The following is a 25,428-nucleotide window of genomic DNA, read 5'->3' as shown; positions in this document are numbered from 1 at the left end:
GCTGTGTTTAAAAAGAAGAGTGTATTTGCCCCAGGTAAGTTAGTAAATTCTGATGTGTTTTTGTGCCGTTAGATGGACAAACAAACCTCATTATTTCTCCTAACTCTCCAGGACCGGGCTAAACGTTGCAGAACACACATTTTGGAGAAAATTCCAGCCTGGGAGTGTGTTGCAGTTATCCTGCTGGTTGCAATCCAGGCTGGTAGAAGCTAGAACAGGGCTGTGGGGTTATGAATAGGCTGTGAGCATCCCAGATTGAGAGCAACAGCAGCAAAGCATTGTGAGGCACCCAGGGTTGCAGGACAAGTGATGACACAACCCCTCACCTATCTGGATTACACCCCCAAGCCTCTGTCACAAGACAGTAAGCTGTTTGGAACTGTCTTTTTTTTGTTCTCTGTCGATACAACGCCTAGCACAATGGGGTCTTGCTGCATGACTGGGTCTCCTACGCCAGTGGCTCTCACCTTTTTCAGATGACTATATCCCTTTGAGGAATCTGATTTTTCTTGCATATCCTAAGTTTAACCTCACTTAAAAACTAGTTGCTTACAAAATCACACATAAAAATACAAAAGTGTCACAGCACACTACTACTGAAAAATTACTGACTTTCTCATTTTTACCATGTAATTATGAAATAAATAAATATTGTACTTACATTTCCATGTATAGTATATAGAGCAGTATAAACAAGTCATTGTATGAAATTTTAGTTTGTACCAACTTCACTAATGCTTTTTATGTAGCCTGTTGTAAAACAAGGCAAATATCTAGATGAGTTAATGTACCCCCTGGAAGACCTCTGTGTACCTCTAGGGGTATACCTACCCCTGGTTGAGACCACTGTCCTAGGCACTATCACAATAGAAAATACTACCAATATATGACAGCATCTTCCCACTGTCTCTCAGTGCGATTTTCTTACTTGATTCCTCATGACTTTCTGACTATTTTTCTTACAATAGCTCCTGCCAGCGACTTTGAAGATTCATATGGCCTCCCAGTAGCAACAAGCACTCTCATAAGGCACCAGGACATTCCAGGGAGTTTCTTGAGCAGCATCCGCATCAGGACCAACAAGTTAGTTTTACCCCAGACTTTTTCTTCAGAGCTTCGGGCAACAGCTGTGACCCTGGCCCAGCCAACCACTTCTCAGTTCCTCAGTTTCCCCATCTGAAAAATGGGGGATAATAACATTCATCCAACTCCATAAAGTGCTCTGAGATCCTTGGGTAAAAAGTGCTGCCTAAATGCAAAGTAATGATAGCAACTTATTAATAGTATTTGCTCTTAATCTCATGTTGACAATCTCTACATGAGTCTGATTTCCCTCACATACCTTGGCAGCTTGTCCCATTGCCTGATCTGCTTTTACACGGAACAACCCTTTAACCCACCACCTAGTGTGGATAGGTGGGCTGGGGGATGTCAAGATTCATGGAGACATCCTAGCTTTCAAGCCCAAGGAGCACCTTTGTCATGGTCACAGGGCTTACTGCTTCTGTGACCCCTCTCTGTTCTCCTTGCATGTCAGGCCTTCTGCCTTTACTTTTCCTTGGGTGAAATCACATGATACGCTAACTCTCAGACCAGGTCCTGGGCTACAGCATCCTCTGTATTCATACAATCATACAATCAAAGAATATTAGGGTTGTAAGAGACCTCAGGAGGTTATCTAGTCCAACCCCTTGCTCAAAGCAGGACAAACACCAACTAAATCATTCCAGCCAAGATTTTGTTAAGCCGGGCGTTAAAAACCTCTAAGGAAGGAGATTCCACCACCTCCCTAGGTAACCCATTCCAGTGTTTCACCTCCCTCCTAGTGAAATAGTGTTTCCTAATATCCAACCTAAACCTCCCTCACTGCAACTTGAGACCATTGCTTCTTGTTCTGTCATCTGCCACCACTGAGAACAGTCTAGATCCATCCTCTTTGGAACCCCCCTTCAGGTAGTTGAAGGCTGCTATCAAATCCCACCTCATTCTTCTCTTCTGCAGACTAAATAACCCCAGTTCCCTCAGCCTCTCCTCAAAAGTCATGTGCCCCAGCCCCCTAATCATTTTCATTGCCCTCCACTGGACTCTCTCCAATTTGTCCACATCCCTTCTGTAGTGAGGGGGACCAAAACTGGACGCAATACTCCAGGTGTGGCCTCACCAGTGCCAAATAGAGGGGAATAATCACTTCCCTCGATCTGACAATGCTCCTACTAATACAGCCCAATATGCCGTTGGCCTTCTTGGCAACGAGGGCACACTGCTGACTCATATCCAGCTTCTCATCTACTGTAATCCCCAGGTCCTTTTCTGTAGAACTGCTGCTCAGCCAGTGGGTCTCCAGCCTGTAGTGGTGCATGGGATTCTTCCATCCTAAGTGCAGGACTCTGCACTTGTCCTTGTTGAACCTCATCAGATTTCTTTTGGCCCAATCCTCCAATTTGTCTAGGTCACTCTGGACCCTACCCCTACCCTCCAGCATATTTACCTCTTCCCCCAGCTTAGTGTTATCTGCGAACTTGCTCAGGGTGCAATTCATCCCACCATCCAGATCATTGATAAAGATGTTGAACAAAATTGGCCCCAGGGCTGACCCCTGGGCACTCCACTTGATACCAGCTGCCAACTAGATATCAAGCTGTTGATTACTACCCGTTGAGCCCAACGATCTATCCAGCTTTTTATTCACTTTATAGGCCAATCATCCAATTCATACCTTTTTAACTTGCTGGAAAGAATACTGTGGGAGACCATATCAAAAGCTTTGCTAAAGACAAGATATATCCCATCCACCGCTTTCCCCATATCCACAGAGCCAATTATCTCATCATAGAAGGCAATCAGGTTAGTCAGGCATGACTTGCCCTTGGTGAATCCATGTTGACTGTTCCTGATCATCTTCCTCTCCTCCAAGTGCTTCAAAATGGATTCCTTGAGGACTTGCTCAATGATTTTGCCAGGGACTGAAGTAAGGCTGACCAGTTTATAGTTCCCCAGGTTCTCTTTCTTCCATTTTTCAAATATGGGCACTATATTTGCCTTTTTCCAATCATCCGGGACCTCCCCCGATTGCCACGAATTTTCAAAGATAATGGCCAATGACTCTGCAATCACATCAGCCAACTCCCTCAGCACCCTCAGATGCATTAAATCCGGCCCCATGGACTTGTGCATGTCCAGCTTTTCTAAATAGTCCTTAACCTGTTCTTTCACCACTGAGGACTGCTCACCTCCTCTCCTTACTGTGTTGCCCAGTGCAGCAGTCTAGGAGCTGATCTTGTCTGTGAAGACTGAGGCAAAAAAAACATTGAGTACATGAGCTTTTCCCACATCCTCTGTCACTAGGTTGCCCCGCCCCCATTCAGTAAGGGTCCCACACTTTCCCTGACCTTCTTCTTGCTAACACACCTGTAGAAACCCTTCTTGTTACCCCTCACATCCCTTACTAGCTGCAACTTCAGTTGTGCCTTGGCCTTCCTGATTACACTCCTGCATGCTCTAGCAATATTTTTGTACTCCTCCCATTCATCTGTCCAAGTTTCCACTTCTTGTAAGCTTCCTTTTTGTGCTTAAACTCACCGAAGATTTAACTGTTAAGCCAAGCTAGTCGCCTGCCATATTTCCTATTCTTTCTGCACTTCGGGATGGTTTGTTCCTGCACCCTCAATAAGGCTTCTTTAAAATACAGCCAGCTCTCCTAGACTCCTTGCTCCCTCATATTAGCTTCCAGGAGGATCCTGCCCATCAGTTCCCTAAGGGAGTCTAAGTCTACTTTTCTGAAGTCCAGGGTCCGTATTTTGTTACTCTCCTTTCTTCCTTTTGTGAGGATCCTGAACTGAACCATCTCATGGTCACTGCTGCCCACACTGCCACCCACTTCTTCTTCCCCTACCAATTCTTCCCTGTTTGTACGCAGCAGGTCAACAGGAGCACGGCCCCTAGTCAGTAGCTCCAGCACTTGTACCAGGAAGGCGTCCCCAACGCTCTCCAAAAACTTCCCAGATTGTCTGTGCACCGCTGTATTGCTCTCCCAGCAGATGTCAGGGTGATTGAAGTCCCCCATTAGTATCAGGGACTGTGATCTGGACATTTCAGTTCGTTGTCTGAAGAAAGCCTCATCTACCTCATCCTTCTGATCCAGTGGTCTATAGCACATGCCCACCATGACATTACCCTTGTTGATCTCACCTCTAAACTTAACCCAAAGACTCTCAACAGGCTTTTCTCCAGTTTCAAACTGGAGCTCTGAGCAATCATACCGTTCTCTTTCATACAATGCAACTCCTCCACCTTTCCTTCCGTACCTGTCCTTCCTGAACAATTTATACCCATCCATGACAGTGCTCCACTCATGTGAACTGCCCCACCACGTTTCTGTTATTCCAATCATGTCATAGTTCCTTGATTGTGCCAGGACTTCTAATTCTTCCTGCTTGTTCCCAGGCTTCTTGCGTTCGTGTACATGCACCTAAGATAACTAGCTGATTGCCCTACTTTCTCAGTATGAATCAGGAGGTTTCCCGTCTTGTACTCTCCTCCTTGTGTTTCCTCCCAGTATCTCATTCCTCCACTTACTCTGGGTTTAGGTCACCATCCCCCAGCACACCTAGTTTAAAATCCTCCTCACTAGGTTATCAAGCCTGCCTGTGAAGATGCTCTTCCCTCTCTTCGTTAGGTGGACCCCATTTCTTCCTAGCAAGCCTTCCTGGAACAACATCCCATGGTTGAAGAATCCAAAGGCCTCTCTATGACACCACCTGCGTAACCACGTATTCACCTCCACAATTCAACTGTATTGACTTTGTTTACCCAGCATGTCTCACTGGGTATGATACGTGTGTTTCTTCCCTTCGGGAGTCTGTGACCAATGGTGAATAGAGTGACCTGATGGCCTCCTTAAACCAAAATGTGGTTTAATCTTAAGAGTACGGACAATGCATAACATACAAGAAAAGGGATTTGAAAGCAACAAAAGGTCTATACACGTCAACCTTACTGAGAGTCCTGCCATCCTTCGGTAGAGGCCTCAAGCATGCCTCCCTTTCCCAGTCACCCCTATCTGGATCTCAGTCTGTTTCCCTTAATTGTCTCTTTCTGATAAATACTTGCAATCTACAAAGAGTGTCACTTTTTATCCACCCAGAAGTCTTTTGACGTCTCAGCTTCCTGGGCTTTGGCTAGGCTGTCCAAAACTAATTTGGTGGACTCAGGGAAAGATAGAGCCCGTTCCCCCAAAGTCAATGGAGCTCCCATTACATTGTAACAACCCCCAAGTGTTTGTTGAGGAGTGTCTTATCTCAAATCTTTGTTTTGCTTTCCTGTTTGTATCCTGTTTGTATTGCCTTTATGAATCAGGAGGCTTTAACCCTGTATACAGTAAATATCCTAATGGCAAAGTCAGAATTAGAGCACAAGAGAAAATGTTTTTTCCTGTTCCTTGATGTTTTTTGAGATGTCAAAAAACTTTCCCATCCCAACTGAGGATAAAAAGTCAACAATTTGAAAATTTTCATGATTTGGGTCAATGAAAACATTTCATTTTGATAAGTTTAAAAAGTCTCATTTAGATTTTGACCACTTTTGTAATATTATTTTACCATAATTAGCTTACTGTCAAAAGAAAAAGTAATTTCAAACCAGAATATTGGATTTTTGCTGTTGTTTGGAAAATGTCAAAATGCTACACAGTGACAATTTTAAAACTTTTTTTTTAAAATTATGTTGAGTCAAGAAAGTTGTCAAAACCAGCTTTTTTCTGCAAAAAGTTTCAGTTTTGAAAAATTTACAATTTTCCAACCAAAAAGGAAAGTTTTGTTGAAAAACTCCAAACCAGCTCTAGTTAACATATAGTACTGATAAATAATTACACAGAAACCCCAAGTCATTCTTATTGTTTTTAAAATTAGTGGTGCCCCAAAACTGGATACAGCATCTCCCATGACGTTGAGACTTTCTGAGAATTCAGGGATGGTTTGAATGTGACAGCTGAGATTAATACAATAGTGTGTCTCTTTACAAAGTCTCTGTCTTTCTCCAACCAGACACCTGCAGAAATGGCTGGGGGGAATCACACCACAGTGACCGAATTCATCCTCTCGGGATTCACAGATGACCCCCAGACCCAACTCATCCTCTTCGTGGTGTTCCTAGGTATCTACATCATCACCCTCATTGGGAACCTTGGGATGATTGCCCTGATCCATCTAGACGCTGGCCTTCACAACCCCATGTACTTTTTCCTCAGTAACCTGTCCTTCTCAGATCTCTGCTACTCCACCGTTGTGGTCCCCAAGACACTGGAAAATTTCTTGGCTGAGAGGAAAGCCATTTCGTTTACTGGCTGTGCCACCCAGTTTTATTTCTATGCTGTGTTTGCCACTGTGGAGTGTCTCCTACTGGCTGCCATGGCATACGACCGCTACGTGGCCATCTGTAACCCACTGCTATATCCAGTTCTCATGTCCCGGAAGGTCTGCATCTGGCTAGTGGTGGCTTCCTACCTGGTGGGTTGCGCCAATGGTCTAATACACACCAACACCACCTTTCGTCTCCCCTTCTGCACCTCCAATGTCATTGATCATTTCTTCTGCGATGTGCCCTTGATACTGAAGCTCTCCTGCTCTGACACTCTGGTCAACCAAGTCCTGCTCTTTATCATCTCCTCCTTGATTGGTCTTTGCTCCTTCATCACCATCTTTGTCTCCTACATGTACATCTTAATCAGCATCTTGCGGATCCATTCTACCGAGGGCAGGTACAAGGCCTTCTCTACCTGCACCTCCCACCTGATAGCTGTCACTTTGTTCTACACCACCATCCTTTTCATCTACCTGAGGCCCAGATCCAGCTACTCTGAAGGGCAAGACCAAGTAGCTGCTGTCTTCTACACGGTGGTGATCCCTATGATGAACCCCTTGATCTACAGTTTGAGAAATAAGGAAGTGAAGGATGCCCTGAAGAGGATAGTACGGAGGAAGGGATCCTCTATAGGGACATAAGTTACAGACCTGATAACAATCCCCACCTTCCTTACCCTGTAGGGAATAACTGGCTTATTAAAGAATTTGGTCTTTCTATCACAAAGAGTAAGAAACCAGGTGTGATTCTGGGGGAAGGGAAAACTAGAATGGGGACAAGTATCCCTACACTTAGGATTCTGCCTACCAAGGCCACCTCCTGTTAGGGAACAAATTGCCTTTGAACTGTTCTGTTATCCCTGCGTGATGGCCACCATCTTTCTCAATGCAGTGGGGATGGAACCAGCTACCCCCACAGCTAAAAGCATGTGCAGCTAGAGCTGAAGGACCAAAATTCTCTAGCTACGGCTATAACAGCCTCATCTCCTCTGCTGATTGGGGCCACCGGGCCAGAACAGGATCTATAGCACCACACTCATCAGTAGGTTTCACCTGCTTGTACTCTTCCATGTTGAGATGAGGAGCAGAAACATTGTTCATTTTTAATAAAGCACAATTATTTTCTTATTTTGCTATTTATTTGCAGCACATCCTGTCTCATTGCTTTCGTGTGTGAAGTGAGGGTTGCTGTGTTTGTGTGATAAGGGAGAAATTCTGAACTGGAACCAATTAATGGCTTTATATCTTCATCTGTTCATTCCCGCTGAAGCTCCTCACATTGGTGACTGGTGGCACACAAGACACCTGGCTAGATGAACCATTGGTCTGACCAGTGTGGCCATTCTTATGTTTTTATGATATAGTCTTATGTTCTTATCACAGCCCTATTATCTCAACCTATCCAATCCCCTCCTAGCTATCAATTTTCCTTACATCCAGGTTTATACCCTTAACCTCTTAACCTCTTCTAGCATGTTCGCAGCAAGACAGAAACACATTTTGGTCTCGTCTATGCTCAAAACTACAACCCTTGAGCCCACCTGTCTCTCCAGCTATTACCCCATCTCCCTTCCTCCCTGCACCTCTAACTCCAGTGAACAATCTATCTACAGTCATCCACTTAAGCTTCCTTCTGCCATGAGCATGACTGAGCTGTCAGTTCAGTTACTGCTGGGATGTCAGGTGATTGTCACTGTGAAGGTGAGGAGTTGTGAATGAGATAGGAAGTGGTGAGTATGATTGTGAATAGAAAAGGCATCGTTTGAGTGATCTCAAATGGAAGAGGAGGCATTCACATGACAGTATGTCTCAGAAAATATGGACAACTTTGAAAACTCCTATAATAGACAGAAAAGGATGCTCATCCGTGCAAGCTACAGAGGGACTGGGTGCACATGAACAGCCTAATAGAGTGTATCTATTGAGGTAAAGGGAAAACACACACACAAAGTCATACAGGAGCTGGAAGCACACAGGAGCCAGTCTGACTGTAGCATTCTTTTCAGGACACACAGAACTGTAAGCCATTGTGTTACCCCTCTGCCCCAGCAAGTGAGAGCTTTGCTGCTGCTAAGTTGTGCGATGATCCCATGACACTTGCCAGGAAGTTAAAGAAGTATGGGCTGGATGAATGGACTATAAGGTGGATAGAAAGCTGGCTAGATCATCAGACTCAACAGGTAGTGATCAATGGCTCCATGTCTGGCTGGTAGCCAGTATCAAGCGGAGTGCCCCAGGGGTCGGTCCTGGGGCCAGTTTTGTTCAATATCTCCATTAATGACGGCATGGACTGCACCCTCAGCAAGTTTGCAGATGACACTAAACTGGGAGGAGTGCTAGATACGCTGGAGGGTAGGGATAGGATACAGAGGGACCTAGACAAATTGGAGGATTGAGTCAAAAGAAATCTGATGAGGTTCAACAAGGACAAGTGCAGAGTCCTGCACTTAGGATGGAAGAATCTCATGCACTGCCACAGACTAGGGACCGAATGGCTAGACAGCAGTTCTGCAGAAAAGGACCTAGGGATTACAGTAGACAAGAAGCTGGCTATGAATCAACAGTGTGCCCTTGTTGCTGAGAAGGCTAATGGCATTTTGGGCTGTATAAGTTGGGGCATTGCCAGCAGATTGAGGGACGTGATCATTCCCCTCTATTCGACGTTGGTGAGGCCTCATCTGGAGCACTGTGGCCAGTTTTGGGCCCCACACTACAAGAAGGGTGTGGAAAAATTGGAAAGAGTCCAGCGGAGGGCAACAAAAATGATTAGGGGGCTGGAGTACATGACTTACAAGGAGAGGCTGAGGGAACTGGGAATGTTTAGTCTGCAGAAGAGAAGAATGAGGGGAGATTTGATAGCTGCTTTCAACTACCTGAAAGGGGGTTCCAAAGAGGATGGATCTAGACTGTTCTCAGTGGTAACATATGACAGAACAAGGAGTAATGGTCTCAAGTTGCAGTGGGGGAGGTTTAGGTTGGATATTAGGAAAAAGCTTTTTCACTAGGAGGGTGGTGAAGCACTGGAATGGGTTACCTAAGGAGGTGGTAGTATCTCCTTCCTTAGAGGTTTTTAAGGTCAGGCTTGACAAAGCTCTGGCTGGGATGATTTAGTTGGGAAATGGTCCTGCTTTGAGCAGGCGGTTGGACTAGATGACCTCCTGAGGTCCCTTCCAACCCTGATATTCTATGATTCTATGACACACCAATCTGTCTGCCTGGCCAGCAAACACTTCAGGACTCTGCCAGTCCCAACCTTGACTTGCAGACAATATTCAATGAACCCCAGTTCCTGAGTTCCCCCAGAGACATCTCTGCAGTGCCTCTCGCTGTGACAGTGTGACCCTAGCAGCCTCCCAGTGCTAGAGGGCAAGCATCTCACTGGTATCTGGTGTTGAATTTCAACTGGCCTAACCTGTTCAGTTTCCCCCAATTTGTTAATATCATAAAGTGTGCTATGTGTATATCTGCTATGTGTTGTGTAAAGTTTTACTGGAAAGCCAGTAACACGCTGATCATTAATGTTCTTGTATGGTGTCCGTTCAGTAAATACCCCAGGGACCATACTGTGACATTCCCCTCTGGTGTTATCTGGACTGGTGGTCTGCTATATCACATTAAGAGTAGGTTAGATGACAGTCTCTCAGGGATGGTCTAGACAGTATTTGGTCCTGCCATGAGGGCAGGGGACCTCTCAAGGTCCCTTCCAGCCCTAGAATCTATGAATCTATGAGTCACTCCAATCCTTGACTCTGGGAGCCAGTCTTACCCTGTTCTGCTGTGAGAACCCCCACTCCTGGGCTGTTCACGCATAGCCTCTGGCATGTAAGCTGCTCCTTGGATTATGCAACCGAACGTGCATTGCTTTGCATTTATCAGCATTGAATTTCATCTTCCATTTTATTGCCCAGTAGCTCAGTGTTGTGAGATCCCTTTATAACTCTTCACAGACTGCTTTGAACTTAACTATCTTGAGTCATGTATCATGTGAAAACTTTGCCACCTCACTGTTTATCCTTCTTTTCAGATCACTGAATATGATAAGCACTGGTCCCAGTACAGACCCCTGGGGACAGGGCCAACTTTAGGCTGATTTGCCCGATTCCCTTGAATCAGGCCCCGAGCCTGAAGGGGCCCCGCGCTCGCTGTCTCCCGGAAGCAAAGTTCTGCGTCTCCCGGAAGCAGCAGCTGTTGCTGCTAGGCAACGAGAGACGCTGGCAGGCAGAGGGCTGAGGTAGACGGGGCTGTTGCAGGTCAGGAGGGGGAAGGGGGAGGGGGGAGAAGGCACACTTGTTTTGCAGCCTTCCTTCCCCTCCCCTCCCCCCAGCACTCACCTGGGGGAGACACCGAGGGAGCTTCTGGTCCGGTGGGAGACAGGAATCTCTGCAGTGGACCTCACCTACGTGAGCAGCTGCTGGGGCTTCCAACGGTGAATGTTTGACCCTGTGATTCCCTGTAGGTTTGTAATATTGGGTTGGTTCTGTGGATTTTGTGGTGTTGCTGTTTGAGGGTGAGTTTGTGCCTGCCTGTATCTGCTTCGAAACTAAAGTTGGGATCATGTAATGTAACCCAGGAAAAAATCCCCGAGCTGGTACTTAGTGCTGTGAACTCCAGGTGAGAGGAAAGGGAGGTTTGGAGGAGGAAATCAAATACAGCAAGAGAGGAGAATGTGAAAGGTCTGCAACATGGCACGGCAGGCTGAGATTTTTATCTCTCCCCCACCCCACCACAGAAGGGGAAACTGAGGCACGGCGTGATCTGATTCCCTCTCCAAATTATTTTGCAAAGGAAGGGGACTAGGGCTCCTATCCAAACCAGTTCCCTTGCCATCAATTCTGCTTTCCCTGCTGCAAGACCACTGTAGGGGCTGAATATTTCCATTAAACTATGGCTCCTTCTTTTACCCTGCAACAATAAAATAGACCGGCTTTTGGGGGGGGTGAATAGCCCCCCCCAAAGCTGTGTGGATATTAAGGTTTTTTTGAGGAGGGTCATGATAATATTCTAGATCAATCAAATGCCCAGCTCAGCTTTCTAGCCATCCAGCAGCTCTAGGGCAGGGAAGGAAGGTGCTCTTGGTGCAGAGTGGTCGCAAAACAGGGGTGAATTTAGCCGGAGGTTGGGGGAGGTCCACTTGAAATCCCACCCGATGCAGCCACACAGAATCACTGGGAGAGGCCAGGAGTGGAAGCAGGTGGCCTGGGGGTGAGGGGATATTGCCCTCAGTCCTGGGCTCTGGGATGGACTAGGCTGGGTGGTGGGTTCAGTCTAATCTTCCAGCCTGTTGCTCTCACTGGAGTTTGCGGTTTTCATCTGGCTCAGCGGAAAAGATCAAACAAGCCCAGTAGAAAAGGGGAGTGAGAGAGCCGGGAAGGAGTTTGTAAGGGGTTTAAGTGACCCATCAGCGAAATAGTAAAACCACAGTTTGACTGGGTTGCACCCCAGCCATTACTCCTGTAAACACTGGGGAAGGGGCAGCTCCATCCCCCACTGAGGCTATAGTGAGGGACATCAGGGGAGGAAGGAAGCCACATTGCAGTTCCTTCCCCCCAGCACCCCCCTCCAGCCCCCAAACTCCGTCCCAAAGCCTGCACCCACCCCTCCACACTCCACACTCCCTCCCAGAGCCTGCACCCCTCCACCCTTCCTGCACCCCACCCCGTGCCCCAGCCCGGAGCCTGCACCCAGTACCCAAATTCCATCCCACTCAGCCCTGGGCAAAGCTCCTTGGTCTGGCTTCCAGCCCCTCTCCAAGGGTTGCAGCTGTCTGGAGGTGCACCTCATTCACACCTCATTCATTCAATAGGGCAATTGATTAAAGTGGAGGAAAGATCTTATTCTACTTCTAGCAAAAAGACATTTTTCTTTTACCTTATGTACTGCCTTAGGGGCCCCCTATAACATATTACCAAGGTTCAATACAAAGTCATGTAAAAGTTATACAAAAATGCATAATGCAGAGATTTATCTACAACTGCATTAACTGCTGTGTGCAGTAATATAGTGACCCCTGGGTCTCTGAATGAGGCTATACACTCGGGGGAGGGTGGGGCGGTGCAGTGGCGAGTTGGGGGAGAGTGGGTGGGCAAGTGGCAGGTGAGCAAAGAGGCGAGCAATGCAGGGCCACCCAGAGGATTCAGGGGCCTGGGGCAAAGCAATTTTGGAGGCCCCTTCCATAAAAAAAATTGCAATACTATATTCTCGTGGGGGCCCCTGCAGGGCCTAGGCAAATTGCCCCACTTGCTCCCTGCCAGAGGCAGCCCTGGGAAAAATAAACCTTCCGCATCTCGGCACAAATCCAGCTTTGAGAAAACTTCTTTACAAGGTATCGCTGGTTCTCAGCATCAGCTAGTGCTAAAAGACACTAAAGCTCATTGAAAGGGCTGGACAAATATTTTCCGTCAAAACTTTTTTTGGATCGAAAACTAGGAGTTTTTAAAAAGCAAAAAAAAAATCACGGACAATGTCTGCTTTCCTTCAAAATTTGTTGTGGTTTTTTTTAATTAAAAAGCTGAAATTAGTCTGCCAAAGCCTGAATATGGTTTGGGGTGTGCAGAAGTGTGCAGCCAAATGTTTGCTGCTTGCTGTGTTTGATTGTTTAAAGAAACACTAAAAAATTCTGTTTAAAAAGATCCAAAACCTTTGAACCACCTCAGCTTGTGACCAAACGCCTGAGCCCATCCAGTCAGAGATTTTTCCAGGTTTCTCATACTCTGCTGGCTTTCTTGACTCATATCTGTCTCCATAACTTTGGGTTCATTTAGGTTAGAACATAAGAACAGCCATACTGGGTCAAACCAAAGGTCCATCCAGCCCAGTATCCTGTCTACCGACAATGGCCAATGCCAAGTGCCCCAGAGGGAGTGAACCTAACAGGTAATGATCAAGTGATCTCTCCCCTGCTATCCATCTCCACCCTCTGACAAACAGAGGCTAGGGACACCATTCATTACCCATCCTGGCTAATAGCCATTAATGGACTTAGCCTCCATGCATTTATCTGTTTCCTAGAGACTGGCTCCATGAGGTCCCTCACAAACTGGAGACGGTTACTGTGGGTTTGTCTTTAGTATAGCTTATGTACATACTCCACGAACTGAGCATTTGAGCTTTTTCCAGAATCTAGGATGAGCCTATGTTGTGAAAACTGACATGTTCAAATAGCACATGCATGTGAATGGACACAGGATGCTAAAATTAAATTAACCCAGGGGTTCTCAAACTGGGGGTTGGGACCCCTCAGGGGGTCACAAGGTTATTACTGGGGGTCGTGAGCTGTCAGCCTCCACCTCAAACCCCGCTTTGCCTCCAGCATTTATAATAGTGTTAAATATACAAAAAAGTGTTTTCAGTGTATGGCGGGGGAGTCGCACTCAGAGGTTTGCTATGTGAATGGGGTCACTAGGACAAAAAAGTTTGAGAACCACTGAATTAAATCCTCTGAAGCCTCAGGGAATGCCTGGGGGTGGGGGGAAGGTGTCTCCCTTGGTAAGGTCAGGAAGGAGGTAGGTGGTGTAGGATATTGCTCTTCTCATGTGATCCCTCCCCCAGTGGCTAATTTTAAATGAAGCTACTCTCCCCTGACATGAATCTCCCTGTGGCACTGAAATTAAATATAGACTATAATTTGGCATTTGAGAAGTAAAACGGATGGTAGCCCTAATGGAAAGCTAACAGCTTGGCTCTTCTGCAAGCCTCAAACTGCTGAATGAGCTTTAGAGTAGGGAAGGCTGTGCCTCCCAAACAGCCTGGCCCTGCCCCCTATCTGACTCCCCTACTTCCTGCCCCCCAACTGCCCACCTCCCTCAGAATCCCTGACCTATCCTGTTCCTTGCCCCCTCACCATCCCCAAGAGACCCACCACCACCACCCCGGGACCCCACCCCAGCTCCCTGTCCCCTGACTGCCCCCACCCCTATCCACCCCCCCACTGAGTCTTGACAAACCCCCGGAACACCCACAATCCAAACCCCCCATTCCCTGTCCCCTGACCGCCCCCCCACCACCTCTGCCTCCTCCCTGTGCCCTGACTGTCCCCAGGACTTCCTGCCCCTTAGCCGACCCCCCCGGCCCCGGCCCCTTACCCCTGGCGCCCTGCTCACCCGGAGCCTTAGCGCGTTGTATCCAGCAGTGTCCCTGAACAGCGGTGCAGCACGGCTCCGGCGGTGCTCCTGAGCTCCACCCCGCTCAGAACCACATGGTAAGGGGCCGGGGCTGGGAGCTCAGGAGTCCCGCCGGAGCCACAGTGCACTGCTGTTCAGGGACACTGCTGGATCCGTTGAGGCTCTGGGTGAGGGGCAGAGGCAGAGTCGGGCTAGGGCGGGAGCCTCGCCCGTTCTCTTGGGGGCCCCTGCGGAGCCCGGGGCCTGGGGCAAATTGCCCCACTTGCCCTCCCCCCCCGGGCGGCCCTGGAGCAGTGAGCCAGCAGGGGTTCTAGGGGCAGGCATGGGGGTTTCTGGCAGGGGAGGGAGAAAGTGAAAGGCGGTGAGTGGTGGGTGGGGGACTGACTAGGAGGAACGCAGCAAGCCAGCGGGGGACTAGGAGGTGAAGAGGGGTGTGATGGTGGGGCCGAGCGGGGAGGGGGCGGGTCCTATTTTACTGCTGTGATCTGGTCACCCTGTGTGTGCCAGGTTTCAGAGTAGCAGCCATGTTAGTCTGTATTTGCAAAAAGAACAGGAGTAATTGTGGCACGTTAGAGACTAACAAATTTATTTCAACATAAGCTTTCATGGGCTACAGCCCACTTCTTCAGATGAATAGAATGGAATATTTCTTTTTGTCTGTGTGTGCCATTTCTCTCCCCACCCCGCAACCTTCCTCTTTGGCCCACAGCTGTTTCAACAGGGTGGTGCTGAGGAAGGAGGGTTTATTTCTGAGAGGCGGGCGGTGCTGGGGGGAAGGAGGGGGCATAAAATAAACATTATTGAAGAAAATCAGTTGTACAACTATCGAAACATAAATTATTTTCCTAATATGAAAGTGAAAATCTATAATTAATATTCTTTTAGAATGTGGTGACTTCTATCAATATGGGTAAGAGATCAAGAGATATTGGTAGAAAGTACCCAAGTGGGAGTAAGAAAAAAGCCATATACAATATGATGTAATGTATGTAATATATAATTTTGTTATTATGTATACAGTCATGGAAAGTAAATAATACATGTAAATAATACATGGAAGAAATGAAAGGCTGTTTTTTTTTTTAAGTCATCCCTGCCAGGGTCCCATCGAAACTGTTCGAATTGGGCCCCGCACTTGCTAAAGCCGGCCCTGCCTGGGGAACCACGCTAATTACCTCTCTCCACTGTGAAAACTAACTATTTATTCATAGCCTTTGTTTCCTATGTTTTGACCAGTTTCTGATCCATCAGAGGATTTCCCTCTTACCCCATGACTGTCTATGTTGCTTAAGAACCTTTGGTAAGGGACCTTGCAAAGGTTTTCTGAAAGCACAAATACACTATATCCACTGGATCACCCTTGTCTACACTCTTGTTGACACCCTCAAAGAATTCTGTTTTTATATTGATTCGTCCTCATACAAATCTATAGGGTTTGCTTCGTTCTCACGTTTGAAGTGATAATCAATCACTGATCTCTCATGTGAAGTGATAGTCAGTCACGCAGATGGCACAGCAATGACGGCTTGTTGCTATCTTGTTCTTCGGTCCTTTGCCCCCTCCTCCGTCCTTGGGGCAGTTGTGGGTGGATTCCAGTGTGCTCTCCGGGTTATTGGACTATCTCACCCAGCCAAATGATCCTGGGATTATAATTCTAAGGTTGGTACTTCACCTTTTTATTATCCATCCAAACATACATCCGCAATCACACTATTTCCTCTATTTCACTTAACGTACTACCTATCACATCTACATTTTATTATCTATCCATCCTTTAACATAACCATTCTAAAAATCATTGGGGCATGACAGACTTCAATAAGCCCATTCATACCGCTTGTTACATATGAGAAGAAAACAAGCAAGATAAGAGTGCAAGAAGTGGGGGGTTAACAAAACTTATTCCTGAGTTTTGGAAAAGAGAGTTGTAACAACAGCTGTCCTTAATGGTTCTCTTATCACTTTAGAACAGAGTTCTCATCTCGGGATGTTCTTCTACAATTAACACAGACCTTGTGCACCGACAGGCCTGTTTCAATTAGCACAGCCTCAGCAGGCTGGCTGAAAGACATATTTCTTTCTAATGGTCAGGCCAAATCTGAGGTTTGCTCTGGAATCATTCTTTCTTACATTTTCCCAGAGCAGGAATGTACCAGTTATCACTTTTAATCCAACACCCATCTGTAAAATGTGGGTAATGATACTGACCTCTTTTGGAAAGCACTTCGAGATCTACTGATGAAACAGGCCTCGTCTCGTGAGCTGCTTTGGAGTTGTAGCTCTGATTCTCTGGGTGTAAGAAGGGAAGTGACACAAGAGTTAGGCATTATTATTATTAGTACTCAAGCTCAGTGTTTTCAGTAGAAAATTGGACCCTGGGCCAGAAGCTGCATCTAAAGTCAGCTATGCTCACGGTGGTGAGGAGGGGGATGGGAGAAGGCAGACGGGTTCCCAGACATACAGGGTCCTGAAATAAGGGAACATAAGAATGGCCATATTGGGTCAGACCAATCATCTATTTAGCCCAGTATCCGGTCTTCCTACAGTGGCCAATGCCAGATACTTCAAAAAGAATGAACAGAACTGGGCAATCATTCAGTGATCCATCCCCTGTCATCCAGTCCCAGCATCTGGCACTCAGTGACTTAATGACACCCAGAGCATGGGATTGCATCGCTGACCATTGTGGCTAATATTCATTGATGGACCTGCCCTTCATGAATGTATCTAATTCTTTTTTTAATCCAGTTACAGTTTTGACCGTCACAAGATCCCCTGGCAAAGAGTTCCACAGATTGACTGTGTGCTGTGTGAAGAAATCCTTTCTTTCGTTTGTTTTAAACCTGCTGCCTATTAATTTCACTGGGTGACTGCTGTTTCTTGTGCTATGTGAAGGGGTAAATATCATTTCCTTATTCACTTTCTCCACACCAGTCATGATTTCACAGACCTGTATCACGTCACCTCTTAGGGTACGTCCACACTACCCGCCAGATCGGCGGGTAGCAATCGATCTATCGGGGATCGATTTATTGCGTCTTACCTAGAAGCGATCATTCGATCCCTACCGCGCTCCCCATCGACTCCGGAACTCCACCAGGGCGAGAGGCGGAAGTGGAGTCAATGGGGGAGCCACGGCCGTCGATCTCGCACCATGAGGACAGCTGGGAAGTCAAAATAAGATACGTTGACTTCAGCTACACTATTCTCGTAGACCAGCCCTTAGTCGCCTCTTTTCCAAGCTGAGCAGAAGCAGTCTTTTTAATCTCTCCTCATATGGAAGCTGTTCCAGACCCTCAATCACTTTTGTTGCCCCTCTCTATACCTTTTCCAGCGCTAATATATCTTTTTTTGAGATAGAGCGACCAGAGCGGCATGCAGTATTCGAGCTGTGAGCGCACCATGGATTTATAGTGTGGCAATATGATCTTTTCTCTTTTATTATCTATCCCTTTCCTAATTCTTCCAAACATTCTGTTGCCTTTTTTGACTGCTGCAGCACATTGAGCAGCTGTTTTTCATGACGACGCCAAGAAAGAAAAGTGTTATAATAAATAAAATCAGAGCTACTTTTACAGGACATTTATACCCCATTTCTCTGATTTTTTAACTTCCCCTTTCAATATGAACTACTTTTCCTAGTGGAAGGACACATTACGGAAATCTCCCCAGCACTATATGGAGACATATAACCGCAATAAATCACTGCAGGTTGTGCATTAACAGTATAAGGACCTAAGCAGAGGGAGTCAGCTATGGGATCACTTGGTGGATGGCTGGAGTATAGGGGCATTGGAACGTTTTCTATAGTGAGAGTACTGCAAGCCAGGGAACAAAACTGTAAACATTGTATGTGATGGAAACCATGTATTTGGTTGTTATTACTACTTCAGCCAGGGAGTGCTGCTGCACCTCCAGCACCCCTAGTTCCAGCACCCCTGCTGGAAGAACTTGGTCTAATCATCTTAGGCCTTTGCACAAGTGGCCTCACAATGCACTTTATTGCACATAATAAAGGCAGCATCTAGAGGCCTCACGTAAGATCAGGGCCCCAGTGCCAGGTGCTGCACATGTAGCAAGAGACACTCCCTGTCCCAAAGAACTTGGTTCTAAACAAGGTGGACAAAGGCAGGATTATTATTCCCGTTGTACCCAAAGTCACTGTGAGCCTGTGACCAGGCTGGGAACCGAAACCAATTTCCCGCATGCCAATCCAGAGCCATAATCACACCACCCTGCATCCTCTCCCAGCTGATCTTTTCAGCTGTGCAGCCTCCTTGCTGTAAGGGAGCCTGGCCTGCACTGCAGAGGAAACTGATTCCTACAGGGATACATCTAAACGGGGAACTCCCACAGGATTCCCTAATGCTATTCATCCAGGGGCCCATCAGGTGGCACTGTAGCATCATACATGGTGGAATCCACAGTTTCAAAATAACAGACTGACAAGCAGTGCACAGAGTGGGGCCCACAACTCCTGTGGCTTGCAAGCTTCTAGCTCTGTGTGCCCGATCACTGCCAGAACCCAGAAGGGCACATTTGTAGCAGGGACAATTCTTGCAATTTGTGGCAGGCCTCGGAACTGGCAGGAGGTCCCATGTGTGTATTCAGTGGAACTTCAGATTTGAAAAACCACCCAGAATGTACATTAGATCCTCCCTTTCAAAGTCAAAGGGGATCTGTAGCAGGGTGACCACTCGCTCCAGCCTGGAAGGGGTTGGAAAAGCCCTGCAGAGGGCAAGGTTAAACCCTGGCTGATTGGGGGAAGTGGCTGCAGCTAGGGCCATGCCACAAACTGAGCAACACGGCCTTATAAGGTGGCCAGGGAAGCTAGAAGCTACAGTCTCTCCCTCTAGCTGTAGAGGGAGATGGGCCTGGCTGCAGGGGTCTAGAGACAGGGTACCTGAGTGGAGCAGGTCTGGGGAAAGGCAGAGGAGCTGGGGAGCTCCAGCCTGGAAAGCTGCCTTGGTGTATGCCAGTCATTGTCTAGCCCCACACCCTGGGGCAGACTGCAGTATCAGCCACTCATCACTGGCAAGGCTGGGTTTGGACCTGCTGCCTCTGCCTACCCCTGGGCTGCCCTCTGCAACCCCCAGTACCTGCTGGCCTTCTACTAGGCCGCAGCCTGGGGCTTTCCAGGCTGGAGCTCCCCAGCTCCTCTACCTTTCCCCAGCCCTGCTCCACTCAGGTACCCTGTCTCTAGCCCCCTGCAGCCAGGCCCTTCTCCCTCTACAACTAGAGAGAGACTGTTGCTTCTAGCTTCCCTTGCCTTATAAGGCCCTGTTGCTCAGTTTGGGGCATGGCCCCAGCTGCCGCCACTTCCCCCAGTCAGCCAGGGTTTTACCAGCCTCAGCCCTCTGCAGGGCTTTTCCAATCCCTTCCTGGCTGGAGTGGGTGGTCACCTCACTACAGGCTCCCTCTGCATCTCTTCTTGTTATCTCCTCCTCCCGCTCCCAGTTCTCCCCAGGGACTGACAGCTGCTGTTCAGCCAGGCGCAGCACGGGATCTGGAGCCCACTCTCTGCTCCCGCTGCCTGGCAGCTTCAATTGCAGCCTCCTGCTGAGCATTGCAGAAAAGCAGTCCGTGGGGAGCCAGTGCTGCTGAGCAGCCAGAGCACAAGCCGCTGTACTCTGAGCATGACATGGCTGCATCTGTCTTGGGAAACATGGACTGGAAACACAGAACCCAGGACTGTCTCTCCTGAACCAAGAGTGTTGGCAGCTCTGGGGACGAGGGCAGGGAGCCACTGTGGTATTGAGGACAGAACCCTTAAAAGCTGAGCACAGGGGCTGGACTGGGTGACCTCTTGAAGTCTCTTCCAGCCCTACATTTCTATGGGTCTATTGGGGGCAGGGCCGGATTTCCAGTTAGACACAGTAGGCATGTGCCTTGGGCACCGGCGTTCTTGGGGCACCTTACTGCTCAAAAACGGGTGGGGAGAGGAGGGGCTGAAGATGCTGTGCCTACGAGCACGTAAGGTGTAAATCGGGCCCTGGTTAGGAGCAATGGCAGATTAGCGAATGGGCCCAGCCAATTAAGGGGCCCCAGAAAAATGGGGGTCCCATCCCCAGCAGAAAAGGGCCAGGGTCCAGGTGCAGGCCGGGTCTGGACACCAGGATGTCAGAATCAAGCGGCAGAAGCAGCTAGTGCCCGTAAGACAATCCTAAGCCAGGGAAGCCTCAGTGGCACAGACAGCTCCCTATACCTCTGCCTGGCGTAAATAGAAGCCAGAGCCAAATAAGGGCCCTTGGTGTTTTGCTAATCAGATCCCAGGACAGATGTCTTCTGCCAAAGCTGAGCTTCGCGTTTGGGAGGCTTCTAGCAGGTCCTTGGGTGGCAGGTTGGAACACGCAGGTTCCTCGGTGGTCTGGTGTTCGAGACCCGGGGCTCCCAACATTAGGGCAATTGAGGGTCCATGCTTGTCTGTGGGACTTCCCATGCAGCGTGGGGGCTTTGGAAAGACCAGGTAACTCTTGTCCGTGCAGGCTACCCGGGGCTGGCACAGATTTCCAAATTCAGCAGTCTGCTCCTGGGTGACAAGGGGAAGTCTAACTCATCCCTCATTGCAGCTAGGGACTGAACTAGGGCAAGTCATGGTTGCAGCCAGCTGGCATTTGCCCACCCACAGGCTGTATCTCCTGGAACGGGACAAGAGGAGGCTCTGGGGTGGCCATTTGCAAGGTGGTAACCCTGTGATGCCAGAGAGGCCCAAGATCACGCGGCATCCAGCCGCAGTAGGGAGCAGACAGGGCTGGTCCCTCTGCCTCGGCCATGAATGGAATGGGGCATTCTGTGCCTGAGGCATGGAGGTGAAAGGTCCTCTCTCTAAATGCTTTTCAGCTGGGCTCCTCGCAGATTTGAAAACTTCACGTAAGTTAAGACCAGAAGGCCCCATTGTTAGCAATTTGTCTGTCTTGTATCTCTCAGGCTGTACCCAAGGGCTCTTGCATGAAGCCCAGAACCTGCGTGTGTGCTAGGCTGGAGGTTCTATATACAAATAAGAGAAGTCCCATAATTCCCTCTTCCATCACTGAGACCTCAGCACCTGGCCCTTTGACATGGTAAACAAGATTTGGACCCCTAAGCCAGCGGGCCACCCATTTGTAACAGCAGGGCTGGATTCTTGTGCCCCTCCTCCACCTCAGCAAACCTTCCACATTAGGCTGCTAATGCAGCACCCCACACAGGCTATGTCTATACTACAGGCATTACAGCAGCACAGCTATGGTGCTACAGCTGTCCCACTGTAACACAGTGTGTAGATGTTTCCTATATTGATGAAAGTTTTTGTATTCCTGTAGGAATCTACCTCTTTGAGCAGCTTCAGCTAAATTGACGAAAGAATGCTTCTGTTGACCTACTCTCATCTACACTAGGGGTTACGTTGGCTTAACTACATTGATCAGGGGTGTGAATTTTTCAATGTCGCTAGGTTGATCTACAGTTATAATTGTGGACAGGCCACACACAAACAGGCACAGTCCACACACGCACAAAAACAACACCCCGACACCAACCCACGCACAGACACAACACCCCCATCACAAAGGTAAATACAGACCAGACCCACACACACAGGGCACCCCCATGCACACATAGTGCTCCAGTACACACACCCGGTCTAGGGTGGCCAGTTTTGGTTGAATGTGTTCCTTAGGGTTTCCTCATATGACATAATCTTTAATTACAGATTAATCTTAAATTCTTGGAGACTCCAAGACAATCGTGGGGGATTGGCAACCCTACCTCAGACAGATATGACACCTGACAGGGATGCACAAAGACAGACACCCAGCCACAGACACAATGGCCCAGTACAAACACATGCAGAGATGACACTCTGTCACAACCTCCCAGGCAGATTTAACAGACAGAAGCAAACATATAGGCACACACCACTAACCAACACAAAGCTATATGCATGCACAACAGGCAAACTAACAGGCCTGATGACACCCCAGTGCATGCATATTCACATACCCAGCAACCAGTACAAAATCCCTCCTTAAATCCATATGCACAGTCAACACCCCAAGACAAATTCATATGCAGACGCAACACAACCACATGCCAACATGACACCTCGTAACAGGCCCACACACAGACATGAAAGCCAGACAAACATCCATGTAATCATAACAGCCTGACAACAACAAACACCCATGCAGATGTGACAGCTCAGCACAAACAGGCAGACAGCCCACCCCAACACACACACAAATGTTGACACTGAAATGCACATACCATACACCACATACTACATCCTAGCTGGACGTTCCAAAGTGATCATACCAGGCCAAACATGTGCCACCGGTGACATGTTTGCTGCTGGGGTTCCCTTCCAGCAGCTCTGATTCCACAAAGTCTATCAGATTTTCTCTCCTTTGCAACCGCTTTGCAGGCTCCCTGGCCTCATCCCTCACTGCATGGAACTTCTGCATCCCTGCCCTGGGTTTCTGCATTTGTTACCACTGCTTTCCCCTGCTTCTCCTTGTCCCATGCAAGATCATTCCCATCTCCAAAGAATCTGGAGGCTCGTTGCTTTCAGCCGTTGACATCAAACCTGTTCTTGCCCATCATGAAGCTGGTGGCCTATGAAGGGTGGAAAATCTGACAGGTACAGCTAAACGGGGGAGACAAGAGAAGGGAAACAGAGACACAAAAAGGAGTGTGGTGGAGAAGAGATACTAGGATAGTGGATGTACAGGTTTTTGTGCACAACACCTTAAATCTATTCACTATCTGGATTACCATGTTTCCTTCCATCATATTCTGCCTGGAATGACCCCTCAGACTTAAAGATGGATGATGAGCCATCATGGTAACAAGCCTCTTTGTATGACACCCTACTGGCCAATGAGAGAACAGAGATGGATGCTTCAGCATAAAGAAAATGGGGCATATCACACAATCCAGTAGCTACTTGGAGTCCACACTGGGAAAAACAAAACCGAGATAAACTGTCCCAACTACTCAATAGAACTGTGATTGTCTGTAGGATGTGGGAGATCCAAAGTCTGCCAACCTACCAAGAGCAGCAGGACAATTGAGAGCAGTCCCATATCTTGGGCAGTGCAGGGCACCCTTCAACTATCTCAGACAGCACCTGTAGCAAGCCAAGTAAACTGTGAGGTGGTAAAGACAGCGAAATCTTTTCCTTGGAGCTAAAGGCCACAGAGACCTTCTCCCGCATACTTGTTTTGGGTGGAGCCAACTCACTGGCAGTTGGTTCCCAACTGGCAGTTGGCCATGGAGCCTGGACTCACTTCTTGTGAGCTGGCCTCACCTGCTCTGTCCTTTCCCCAATTGTACAATAGACCGATGGGGAAAGGGAAGAGGCTACACCAATGTTTCCGAAATGAGTGACTTTCAGGACATCCTCTCCTGGTGCAAATACTTAGAGCTGGTCTGGAATCTTTTGACAACATTTTATTTCAATCAGAAAACGCTGGCTTCTCAAAGCCCAAATCATTTGTGGGAAAGGTTCTGCTTTGATGAATTTCCCAGTTTTGAATACAGTTTGAAAAAAGAAAATTTAGAATTGGTGAAACATCCTATTTTGACATTTTCAAACTATACATTTTGGGGGTTGAATTCTTTTCATTTTGAAATTTAAGTTAATTTATAGTAAAAAAAATGTAAAAGAAAAAAGGATCTAAATCAAAATGAATCCTTTCAGAATAAACCATTTTGATGGCCCAATTTGAACCTTCCAGGGGATTTTTGGTTCCTGAACATTTCTGAGATTTCAAATTTTGTCCTGACTCAGGACAGGAACATTGTTTATAATGTCAAAAATTCTCATGGAATGGAAAATCTGTTCCAGTCCAGCCTCATAATGCCCTCAGCGGTGAACTCCCCAGCTTCAATCCATCCCTGTTCCAGCATGGAATCTAGCAGAGTGACTCCAGGTTGTGTCTCCTTTATTCTGGGGCTTCCAGTTTGCCCTAGCTTGTATCTTGTTGCCATGGCCACTATGGGTTTTGCAGCAGCTGGAGTACAATTAGGGTTTAGGAACCTCCCACTCTGGCCACACCTCTTCAACCAAGCCCCTCCTCTGCCCTTCCCCACCCTCATCCATCCCAAAGCAGGATCTGTATCGGGAGCTCCTGCAAAAGGAGAGTTGGCTCTACATGTGCCAAAGAAGTCCCGCACCAGGATGTTCTGCCTCTAAGCTTTTTTTATTTTTGCTCTTTTTGGGGGAAGGGGGAAGAGGGAGGCGATTATTTGTTGTGGTGAAACAGACCTGGAGTCCTTGGACCCCTGGAACTGTGGTTTCAGAAGTGGCCATGGTACTGAAATAGTCCTGATCTCCTTGTTTGATGATATCCTGTTGGTGAGAGACAAAGACCAAGTGTCCATTCTGGCTCTCCAACAGCTGCCTCTGACAACACTGTTGACCTGGCTGTGGACAGTGGGATTTAGTCACCCTTCTTTTTGGCACTGACAGGCCCCAGACTGTTATGTTGGGTGACTCATCTTCTGCTCAGAGGATGGCCTTGTGCTTATAGTGCCATTGGTTCTAGTTCTGCCAGACCTACTACTCTCTGCACATGGTAGGCCACTGTAGGTGATCATGGGCTAGCTGGCCACTAAAGCTGGATGGAAAACAAGGAATTCCATTTCACAAACACTTCCAAGGTTTTGGAACTTGATTTTGTTCCGATACAAAACGGACCCAAATTTTTTGTGAAAAAATGCAAGGTGGACCTGCCCAGAATAGCCTGATGGTTATGGCATTCACCCAGAGTGCTGGAGACCCAGGCCCAAACCCCAGCTCCAAATTAGGGATTTGAACCTGGCTCGCCTACACACAAAAGAAGTGCTCTAACTCTTTCCTTGGCCCAGTGAATATTTAATTATTGATACAAAGTGGAACAGCTCCAACAGGAGAAATTCAAGGCATGTCTTTACTCACCTAAGCAATGCTTCAGCACCTCCACTGCTATTTA

General features: G+C 47.7%; 1 protein-coding gene across 1 annotated transcript; it reads left to right on the top strand.

Moving 5' to 3' along the window:
- Nucleotides 1–6,053: 6,053 nt before the first annotated feature.
- On the top strand, nucleotides 6,054–6,998 carry LOC127051402 (olfactory receptor 1019-like). The gene has a single exon (XM_050953665.1). It carries the CDS (start codon nucleotides 6,054–6,056, stop codon nucleotides 6,996–6,998), a length of 945 nt encoding a protein of 314 aa, XP_050809622.1.
- Nucleotides 6,999–25,428: the final 18,430 nt, after the last annotated feature.

The sequence above is a fragment of the Gopherus flavomarginatus genome, chromosome 5 (assembly GCF_025201925.1).
Source record: "Gopherus flavomarginatus isolate rGopFla2 chromosome 5, rGopFla2.mat.asm, whole genome shotgun sequence".
Lineage (NCBI taxonomy): Eukaryota > Metazoa > Chordata > Testudines > Testudinidae > Gopherus > Gopherus flavomarginatus.
The sequence above is the reverse complement of the archived record's forward strand: the minus strand, read 5'-3'. Positions and strand labels throughout refer to the sequence as shown.